At 39.1% G+C, this 11,252-nt stretch overlaps 1 protein-coding gene across 2 annotated transcripts; it reads left to right on the forward strand.

The window, feature by feature from the left end:
* Window positions 1-506: 506 nt before the first annotated feature.
* Window positions 507-8,683, forward strand: anxa11b (annexin A11b). 2 transcript variants are annotated; one of them, XM_044014095.1, is made up of 15 exons: window positions 507-774; window positions 2,558-2,915; window positions 3,053-3,090; window positions 3,228-3,371; window positions 3,503-3,590; window positions 3,715-3,809; window positions 3,913-4,026; window positions 4,201-4,291; window positions 5,323-5,402; window positions 5,522-5,578; window positions 5,669-5,762; window positions 5,864-5,959; window positions 6,918-6,976; window positions 7,109-7,231; window positions 7,321-8,683. In XM_044014095.1, exons 2-15 carry the CDS (start codon window positions 2,567-2,569, stop codon window positions 7,378-7,380), a joined length of 1,488 nt encoding a protein of 495 aa, XP_043870030.1. In that variant the 5' UTR covers window positions 507-774; window positions 2,558-2,566; the 3' UTR covers window positions 7,381-8,683. The 2 variants fall into 2 exon arrangements, with proteins under 2 accessions (XP_043870030.1, XP_043870029.1); XM_044014094.1 differs by having other exon boundaries at window positions 508-774; window positions 2,558-2,942.
* The last annotated feature ends 2,569 nt before the right edge of the window (window positions 8,684-11,252 follow it).

An 11,252-nucleotide genomic window follows, 5' to 3' on the forward strand; every position in this document is an offset into this window, starting at 1 on the left:
TGCACTTATCATTTGTTATACAACGCAAGTAAATAAATAAAGGCTAATTGATAGCCCACAATTGACATGTACTTATAGGCCTATGGTCTGTAATACATATCTTGACCACAAGTAATGTGCTGCCATCTAGTGTTGTGTAATGGTACTGATGGAAGTGGTGTTTTTCAGAAATACAGCCATTCTTTCATTTTTTAAATTTTAGGTATGATATGCTGTAAATATCAATATTTACTATCTGATGGGATGATACAAGCTTTTGAAAATCATTATTTATGAGATTAGAAAAACATGTCTGGCAAAAGTGATTTGTAAAACAGAAATAAAAAATTACATATTTAAGTTTAAACTAACTCAAACTATAATACACTTTGTGGTGCCACATATATATATATATATATATATATATATATATACATACATATGTAGATAATTCACCACAGGGGTCAGTGTCGGTCTATTTAGCCCATTCCAATAATAATGTGTGCGTGAGGTCTTTACATTGTGCTATTTGTGTATGAAACAACTGGCGAGTCTCTTCCACACTTACATAACCATGTAAACTAATGAGACACGTTTTCCAGTGCTCCCCTCAGGGACAATGAGACATCCCAGCACTCTTGAGCTGAGTCAACATCGGCCTCTGACGGTGGACATTTAACTGAACCGAGCAAAGGTTACGATAGTAGGGCGGAAAAAAACAGCGAGGTCCCACCCACTTCCAGCCTGCTTCAACTCTAATCGGCTCTTCCTGGAACTAACTCCGTCTCCCCTAAGGTAAGTTGCGGAAATATTTGTCGATTTGTCCATAAATGTTGGCGCAATGTGAATTGCTACATGAGACATGCTGCTACGCATTTAATGAATATTCTTCTGTGGTTAGGACAGTCGCTTAGCTTAATTAAACAGACACACCCGCTGTAGAGCAGTTTAACGGTGTCCGAAGAACAGCAACAGACGCTGTGCTTCCTGCTGTTGAAACACTTACTAGTATGATTACTTTTACCTTTATCTATCCAAAATGTTTTTAATTTCTTCCGCTGCGTTTTAGACAAAATTCGCTGTAACATAACTGTTATTAGCTCCAAAGCTAGTTTGCGATAAACCTAGGCCTGTGATGCTCGTACTGTATTTTTCTGTGATGCGTTCCAGGACTTATTGGAAAATCGTAAACTTCCAAGCAGGACGTGTACATGTGAACATATTTCACGATGCATCGTGTCATAGTGTCATGTTTAAAAAAAGTACAAGTTGAATTAAACACCATCAACTCTGGGTGTGTGGTTTGTGTTGCGAAACCAATAAGCATGTGACCGCCATTATTCCTAGCTCATCATACTTGAGTCATTCTTATGGCCAAACACGTAACAGCTGTTTATTACGAAAATATAAAGTTGTTATACATTCATGTTTTCAAAAGTGACATAGGCTTGGTTGACCAATTTAGATTCTCACCCGTTCTCATTCCATGTTTGGGTCGATGACGTGTGAGTTAAATCCCGGGATTTCCGATATAACATTAAACGCCTCACTGTTACTCCCAAGGGTCCAAAGGAGAAAGGTGGAAACAAGCAACAGGGGAGAGATGCCCTTCAAGAAGTCACATTTAACCCACATCGAATAATTTAGTGCATCTCTTAATTAATTACAATTAAATCAAATCAAATCAAAATTAAAGTCTTAGGGTCTAAATAAGTATTTTTTAACAGCTGAATCATCTCTTTGTATTACTGCTTCATAAACTGTCATCAGGCACCTATTGTTTTTCCTTAAGATGTCAAATTGTACATTGAATGCCCTTAAGGCCTGGGCCTCTGTTTGTTTGTAAACAAACACATATGCATATTGTGGCCTGGTGTGTAGCTGCAAAGATTGAAGGACACCTGAATGACAGTGGGACAGTTGTGTATTAGTTATTACTGAAAAGACAGGGTTTTCTGAAACAGTTTTTGTCAAATCAGGCTTGACTGTTAATAGGAGGGCACCATATGGGTGAGGGTTTGTGTTCATGTTAGGCCTGAAAATTCCAATCTAATAATAGATGATTGTTGAACTGTTGATTGATTACAGATCCTGATGCAGTGGGATCTGCATGATATTTTTGCACATATTGGATGACATGTTTTCATATTTATTAGGTTGCTGGAACATTGTTGAAGTGAATGAAAAATCACAAAATTTCAAAACTGTTAGTAGCATATAAAAGCCAGTAATGTTTGCATGACATTAAGAAGCCTGTTTTGCATGTTCCAGTTTGTGTTACATCTGAATAACTATGGTGATAAGGCAAACTCGACAAAGGGAGCTGTTAATGTGTGACTGCAACAGTCATTGTCTGTTTGCAGTCTGGATTAATGACATACACATGGTTAGACAGCATAGTCACACAAGTTGTGATTATGTTTTACCATCAACAGTAAACAGTAGCCCTGTAGTTCATAGGCCACCGAAAAGCAATAATTCAGGAACAGGGGCATTTTAAGAGTTTGTGGCCCTCAGATAATAATATCTCCAGTAGAAAGTCAAGTGAGTAACATCCACAACTTCATGTCACCCACAGGTTCTGAAGATGAGTTACCCAGGATACCCACCACAGTCAGGTGGCTACCCACAACAACCAGGTGGCTACCCACAACAACCGGGTGGCTACCCACAACAACCGGGTGGCTACCCACAACAGCCGGGTGGATACCCACAACAGCCGGGTGGATACCCACAACAGCCGGGTGGATACCCACAACAACCGGGTGGATACCCACCCCAAGCAGGAGGTTACCCACACCAAGCAGGGGGCTACCCACCAGCAGCAGGTGGATACCCACCAGCAGCAGGAGGATACCCTCCACAGGCAGGTGGCTACCCTGCCTCTGCTGGAGGCTTCCCTCCTCAGGCAGGAGGATACCAACAGCCTTCAGCAGGTGGCTATCCTTCCATGCCTCCAGCAGGTGAAGTTACAAGATGTTAATGTAGTCCTGGCGATTTATCAACAAATTATCCAAGAAAATGTAGAGTGTCATATGTCATTTTGAGTGTCACATCAATGTTTTTCTTGCAGGTGGAGGCTGGGGTGCAGCACCGGGCGGTTATGGCGCGGTACATAATTTCTTATCTCATTCATGTCATTAATAACATAAATCATCTTAACTACACCAGCTGCCCTTCTCGAACCTATTGTGCTTTACATGAAGCTTGTGACCATGTACGTAGCACTCACACACCTTTGTTTGCAGCCAGGAGGAGCTCAGCAGGGTTACCCAGGAGGCCCCGCACCAAACCAACCCATGCCAAATTACCCAGGTGCCCCTGGTGCTCAACCCTCCAATCCTGGATATGGAGGTGGAGTTCCATCTAACCCTAAGGCACCTGCCATTTCTGTAAGTTGAATTTGTTTTTATTCTATGACTTCTATCTATGTATTATGTTATATATATATATAATCCAATTCAGCTAAAAACGCCTTTGTCACTGTGAGACGTTTTAATTTCTTATGTCTGTTATTGTATAGAAAGGATACAGGGGTTCTATTAAAGACTTTCCAGGGGCTGATCCATTAAGGGATGTTGAAGTTCTTCGAAAGGCTATGAAGGGTTTTGGTAAGTAAGTTTATCCGAGTATATAAAACCCATCTTATGTATTGTCATTTGAGATTCACAAGTGGAATATTGTTATACAATTATACAAATTGATAGTTTTAAAAAAAAACTCCCTCTTGAACAGGCACTGATGAAAACGCCATTATTGAACTTCTGGGAAGTCGCACCAACAAACAGAGGGTCCCAATGGTGGCTGCCTACAAAACTACTTATGGAAAGGTGTGTTTTCTTTGTATTTATTTTGTTGAACCTCATTTTGCTTTGTTTAAGTGGCCCCTTTGTGACTTTTGTTATGTTTTTGTTATGTTTTTTTCCCAATCAGGATTTGATGCATGATCTGAAGTCTGAGCTCACTGGAAACTTTGAGAAACTGGTTCTTGCCATGATGAAGAGCCATGCGCAATTTGATGCTTCTGAACTCAGAGAAGCCATTAAGGTTGGTCTTGTCATGTGAGACATTTTGTCTGCAGATGCTCCAGCTGTGTTATGTTTCCAGGCCAAACCACACTGTGTGGTAGGAAAAAAAAAGGAGCCAGAAAGCTCATGACCATTTTAACCCTTAATTTAATTTTTTTTTTTAATGTTTTTTTCTACGTTTCTGTTTATACAGGGAGCAGGAACCGATGAAGCATGTCTGATTGAGATTCTGTCATCACGCTCCAATGCAGAGATTCATGAAATCAACAAAATCTACAAAGCTGGTAAGGTTTTTGTGAATTGGGTTTGGAAACCACCTGCTCCCTGGCTGCTACATGACTAATACCATAACTAACAAGACTAATGTTAAATGTGAAAGTAATCTTCAAATGTATGTTCTTAAGTGGTTGAGATCTCACATATTTTGTTTTAGTTTTGCCTCGGTGTTCCTCTCTCCAGCACCTTGACACTTAACTGGACTATGAACCGTGTAGATTTTGGTGGCCAAAAGTCACTGTTTCCTCACAAGACATGGCATTGGCCGAACCTCAAGAATTCCACCTGAATGTTTTAAAGGATTAAGTTGTGACATTTAAAATTCAAAAGGTCAAAGCTATTTACTTTGGTATATTGAAAAATAACTTAATGTACAATTTGTGGTTCTTTCAATCAAAGTTGATTTGATTTGAGTTTGGTAAATTATCTACACTATATACCCCTTACTCACTAATGGAAAAAAAATAAAAACAGTATGCACACGATAGTTCATTATAATGCTATCCTATATTAAAATACACTTTTATTGTAAGATAACTACTACAGGTTTACAGTACGTCTTGATAAAGAGTCTTAGCCAGGTTGTCTCAGGTTGTCTCCAGATTACACACCAAAGGGAAATGTTTCATCAATATTTACATACATGAAAAAGACATTAAACAGATGTCTTTTCTTCTCCTCGACTGATCTATTGTCCAGTGTCAACCATGTGTATGAATTCGGCCGAATACATACAGGAGTCATGAGAAGACATGGATGTAAAGAGGCATAGCAGAGAACTATAAAGTGTAGTTTAGCCATGCAAATGTTGTAGCTTGTAGCTTGAGTCGTTAAGATAATGAGACACACAGGCTGTTGCTTATGTCAAGTTTCAAAACTGTATTTTGCAGCATCTGAAAACAAAAAAAACAGTTATTCTATTAGAAAACCTAGAAACAAATTTGACAGCATCCCACGGCATATTTTGAATAGCAAGGATGAACAAATATTTATTTATATTCTGAGTGTATCTATCTAAATAGACGCACCCTCTTTCCAGAGTATGGGAAGACCCTGGAGGACTCCATCAGCAGCGACACCTCTGGTCACTTCCGCAGACTCCTGGTCTCTCTCTGTCAGGTGACTGCTGCTCTTCGCTCGTTCTACGCCGCCACAAATTGCTGACTGGTCTGTGGGAAACACTGGATTTTAACTGACACCAACTTTCATGTAACTGCTGTGTGTCTTATTCCTTATAGGGAAACCGTGATGAAAGACCTACTGTCGACATCTCCTTGGCCAAACAGGATGCTCAGGTACTGGTGGTTCAGCGTTGTAATATTCTTGTTGGTAATTAGCAAAGCTGATGACATCACTCTGTTCATGTGCGCTTGTGTGTGCAACAGAAACTTCACGCTGCAGGAGAAAACAAGGTGGGAACTGATGAGTCTCAGTTCAATGCCATCCTGTGTGCTCGCAGTAAGCCTCACCTTCAAGCAGGTGTGTTATTTCTCCTCATAATGAAACAGCCGTGTGGCAGATGTTTGACACATTGTTTTTAAAAATATTATGATTATAACTATCTCGCATTTCTCCATTAGTCTTCCACGAGTACCAGCAAATGTGTGGGAGAGAGCTTGAGAAGAGTATCTGCAGAGAAATGTCTGGCAATGTGGAGGATGGCATGGTAGCCGTGGGTATGTTCTTTTGAATTTAAATCACTTATCAAGATGTTTGTGTTGCGAAACTTTCCAGCCAGGACTTAAAGTATCTTGCTGATGTAAACAGACTGCTGTTTTTCCCCAAATAGCCTTTCATTTAAGGGCAATGATATATTGGAAAACTCAAAATAAGTCAGTATAAAAATAGAAACATGTTCTTTAAAGCTCTTTAAAATACTCACATTTTCAAGTCACGGCTCAAATGAGCACAGACGGAATTACTTGATTTTTCGTGATTGCACGCTTAATATTATTGCATTTATTCTCTTTCAAGGGTTTGTGTCCCCTAGGAGGGACCTGTATGCAGAGTAGGTGTAGTAGTTTAGTCACCAGGAGCACCTGCTCTCTGTGAACTGCCCTGTGATTGGTCAAACTCTCCCGTATTCTCTAAAGATCAGTGCTCCCATGACACTTTTGTCGTGAGGTTGTAAACAGAGCCCAGGTGAGGTGCAGAAGTGCATTTCTCTTTCAGATAACTTGATTTTACATAATGCCGAAATGTATTATGGAATTATAACTAATAGTTTGTGAAAGTAGTTTGGTCTATCATAACATAAATTCTGGACTTCATCCAAATGTGTTAATCCGGTGTAAATCAGAGAGAAATTGATTTAATCAAAGTAAAAACAAAATTTCTTTAGCATGAGCAATAACGTCCAACAAAATATTGAAGTATGAATAGTTATTGGGCTCCATTTATTTAGAATGTAATGTTAATAATAATACATTTTATTTAAAGGCGTCTTTCATGACATTCACGGTCACATTATGGCGTGTTTCCACCGGCTTGCCTCACCTTGGAAAGTTTTGTTTACCAGTGGTGTCAGCTTTAAAACTCTCTTGTCTTTTTCCTGTATCATTGGCAGCGTTGGTCTGATCTTGCAGATTCATACAAGACTTTTGAGATTTGTTTTCATCTGCTCCTGTTTTCCAGTGAAATGCATCAAGAACACTCCTGCTTACTTTGCCGGGAGACTCCACAAGGCCATGCACGTAAGTCTGCTTTATTGCTTCTTATCACAAAACCAGTCGTTTCCTCTGATGCTCTGACGTTACTGTGGAGGCACAGAGGAAATGATTCCACTGCTGCAGTCATTGTCATGACATATTGTGATGCTCCGACAGGGCGCAGGGACCAAGGACAGAACCCTCATCCGTGTCATGGTGTCCCGCTCTGAGATTGACATGCTGGACATCAGACAGGAGTATATGAAGAAATATGGAAAGTCCCTCTATGCTCATATCTCAGTAAGTCTAACCCTTCATGTTTCCACTTATGCATGATATGATTTATGCATTGCATACATGTATATAGCATATATCTTTTTTTTTTCCAGGATGATACCTCTGGAGATTACAAGAAGCTGCTGTTGAAGCTGTGCGGAGGCAACGACTAAAAAGAAGAAGCTAACCACTCCTGAGGACACTATGTATATGTCCACAGTCAAACAACATTAGAGGATCTTATTATCACCTCTGATGCATGCATGTAATGTTAGTTATCCTGTAACAACGGCAAATCAATATTAGTTTTATATTCCCTATAATGATATGATAGCTTTGTTTTGCGAAGGGTATGATTGCCAAATAGTAAATCTATAGATATATATATGAAGATTTTTAAAGACACGGTAGATGGCTTTATCTATAATAGAGAAGAGTTTGAGGTCTGAAGCAAAAAAGATGGTCTCAGAATATTTCACTTTTAATTCAAAAAGTAGTCGTAGTTACGCACAATGATGGTTCTAACGATGTAGTCCAACAAACTGCTGCCCAGTGCAGTTTGTAATTATCGTTAAAGGCTGGATGAATAGAGTCTCACAAAATAATGATGCAAAGCAGGGCAAGTGACTGAGTTGTCTAAAAACATAAAATACACCTACAAAGTATCATTTTTACACAGTTATATCAGATATGTCAGTGTTGCTGAGGCTAAGCATAGTAAAAGAAGCTTTTATCACATGAAATATAAGTGAATGCTTTACTAACTGTCAACAGTTAATTTCATGAACATAACATAATTTTTCTTGAACATAATATCTGCACAAGGCCTCTCCTTGATCCTTAAAGCATCAAAGTTAACTAATCAGACTTACTCCTGCTTGAATGTCTATGCAAATTAGCTTTCCGCTTTATATTATTCATGTCAGCTTAACAAAGCTCTTCTGTTTTGCTTCTGGAATGTAAAACTGACCAGTCACTGTCCAAGATTTACAGACAGAGTTGCCTTTTACTGAATGTGGGAAAGTCAAAGCCCACAGACAGTTCAGTCTGTGCCTTTTATCAGGGCTGATTCAGAGACAGTTGTTGTTCTTTAACTGTGTAAGTAGCGCACATATAATCTCACTCGAAATGTTGTAGGAAGCTCATCCTTAGACTTATTTGTATTTTGTTTACATTTTCTATGTGTGTCATCACTGGGTTTGTATGTTATTCTGCCAGTAGAGGGCGCTTTACCCACAGGAAGTGCCATTCTTTGTGTTTTGTGTGAGCTTTGTTTTCTGGCTTGGGCTTTGGCATAGAACTAAATAACTAATTCACTAACTTTAATAGCTTGCAATCATCCTAATGCCATGATAAAAGAAGGATGTTGTTTTACTTTTCTAACATTTTACCTCTTGATAGTCCCAGAGTCTCCAGCGGAGATGGCATGACCAACAGCCATGTCTCATTTCAATAAATAAAAAAACAATTTTTGCATTTCTGGATCATGTGTTTTGCATGGCAAGTTGCCAATGGATTTTTCTCTCACAGCTCACAATGAGCATTTGCATTTTCAAAGAGTCTCACTATCATCACCTTGGCCTGTATTACACACAAACACACCCAGCTCTATCTCCAGAGTAAATTATGTTAAAAAGTGCAAGTAATGTGGCTTACATAAGTGATGTTTGTGTGCTTTGCTGTATAATCTGCAAAGGGGGCGAAAATGCTCAGATTTGCTTCACAGCTGCTGCGATATGGCAGAAAGAGCTTTTCTCAAAGCTATAAATAGTGTCCATATTGAAGATGTGGTTTTCCTGAAGTCTTTGCTCCATTTCTACTCGCTGTCCTCAAAGAGCAGCCTCAGAGGGACTGTGATGGGGAGACTTCTTGTACCCCTTTCCTCTTAGTGCTGTTTCTCAAAGGGGAAAGCTCCTAACAGCTGGAGGACAAAGAGGGATGAATATTTAATGTCGGTATTTGTGTATTTTCTCCCCAGTGGAGATGTGTTTGCAGTTATACTGCTTGAAGTATATAGGTCAAAAGCAAATCTGGCAGGGAGACCTTTCCATACCCCCCACTTTTTACTTTTAGAGACAAAGCAGAACACATCCCTGATCCTGATTTCCAGACAAACTGCTTTAATTATTAACATGTGGTGGGATGCTGCCACCTTTCTGTACTTGAACGCACACAAATACAGGGTTGTGCTGCCTTATGGGAGATGTCAGACACATGCAGACTGCAGTAATGTCAGTCCATATCTGTCCATCAGGTCTGCTGGGAAATGGGAGGTGAAAGATGATTTTGTGGCCCGTACACTTCCCATCACACCCCTGCAGACTTGTTCTACTCCAAATTGACAATTTAATGGACACAAGCTGTACAATTCAAAATTATAGAAATTCTTTTATCTAAATAATGGCATAACCAGTATTCCACTTGTGGTGGATAAATCAGTAGAATATGAGTGAGTGAGTAATGGTATATTTTACCTCTGATTCTTAATTTCAATAATCCAATATTAATACTTATGGATAACATCAAATACTTAAAAACCCATCACATTAAAAGCACTTTTCACAGTCACATAATCTGAATGAGATTCAATTCACTGAATTGCCTCGGACTAGTCAGTGCTTTACCTCAGTTCACATCCCGCAGTTGTCCAATAAGGAATATGCAGTTCAGTGACATTTGGTAGCCAGAGACATAATCCTGCTTTGAACTTCATGAGTGCATATGACCAAATTACAAACCCCTGGATTAGATCGACGACACATAATGAGATGTAGCAGCAGATATCGCTTGCTTGCCTGCAGAGATGCAACATTGCATTGCATAAACTATACTTGTTCTACCTGTTCCTTTTACTCGTGTGTGCAGTCTGTATATGTCCGGTTAAAGAGGTTTGGAAGAAGAGCAGCACAATGCCAGACTTCAAGTCTATAAATCACCACAAAAAAGTCAGGGTTTGAAGATTTGAGGGTGTAACAGCCCACAAATCAATGTAATGTGATATAGTCTTAAAATTTTAAACAATTCTTCAACATTTCAACCAGTTTACTAGTTTAGCAGATTTTCCCTGCAGGGAAAATAAATTAGTGGAGTTGTTGCATAACCACTTACATTGTTAATGCTGTAAATGGTAAGTGGGGAAATGTATAGGCACACTGTGTTCCATACTAAGCTTTAGAGCCAGGCTCCACCTACTTCCAGATGAGAGACACACTCCTCAACACACGACAACCCTTTAATAAAGACTGCTGTCAGCAATTATGGTTAAACAAGCACAAAGTAGATTCCCATATTAAGCATTTAGACAGGCCATCGGTGTGAGACTATAGATTTCAGTGTCTGCTTTTAGATCACTTGTTTCTTCAGGATCTCAGTGTTAGGTGTCGACTGCCTCCTTTGAGATCTGATGGATTATGTGGAGCAGAAGAGAGCGCACAGGGTGGGGCAGATGTGTCGGGGGACGAGCCAGATGAGAAACAGGCAGATATACTGTCTGGAGGTATGCAATCTGTTCTAAAAAGAGATCATTGCTGACATAAAAGCCAAAACAGCTTTCGCCAAAAAAATTATTCTGTAACACTTTTGTACAACATCAAACAGAATTCAAATCAGCCCCAAAACAAAAAAGGATTGATATTTAGTGCTGTGAATCAGTTCACTGGAAGTGTTTTGTGTGTATTTACCAAAAGCAAAAGAAACACTGTATTGCAGGACATATCTATTTTCAATTATAACAATAACAGACATTAAGTATCCCCTATAATATAAACCACTAAAATGGCATTTGTATTCAATACAAGGAGCATATTCTATACATGTTTTACTGAATAAATATACCAATATCAGTATTCTAAAGTGCAACCCACATGCATCACTGTAAATCACAGATACAATTGTATTATTACATTAGCTATAACCACTGGGTCAATAGCATGACAGTTCATCTTAAATTAGTTTAGGTTTAAATTAATCATGGCTTAGTTAAAATTTTTGCTGCTTCTACTCCACAACAGCTCATACATAGGAAATGTATGTCCTTTTTACTCTG

The sequence above is a fragment of the Solea senegalensis genome, linkage group LG18 (assembly GCF_019176455.1).
Source record: "Solea senegalensis isolate Sse05_10M linkage group LG18, IFAPA_SoseM_1, whole genome shotgun sequence".
Classification (NCBI taxonomy): Eukaryota; Metazoa; Chordata; class Actinopteri; order Pleuronectiformes; family Soleidae; genus Solea; species Solea senegalensis.

Excerpts from the sequence above, each read along its gene's own strand:
- anxa11b (XM_044014094.1), top strand. The coding sequence starts at position 2,567 with ATGAGTTACCCAGGATACCCACCACAGTCAGGTGGCTACCCACAACAA. Across the intron at positions 4,027-4,200 it reads AACTCAGAGAAGCCATTAAG|GGAGCAGGAACCGATGAAGC; the intron begins GTTGGTCTTGTC and ends CTGTTTATACAG. Across the intron at positions 5,763-5,863 it reads TAAGCCTCACCTTCAAGCAG|TCTTCCACGAGTACCAGCAA; the intron begins GTGTGTTATTTC and ends TTTCTCCATTAG.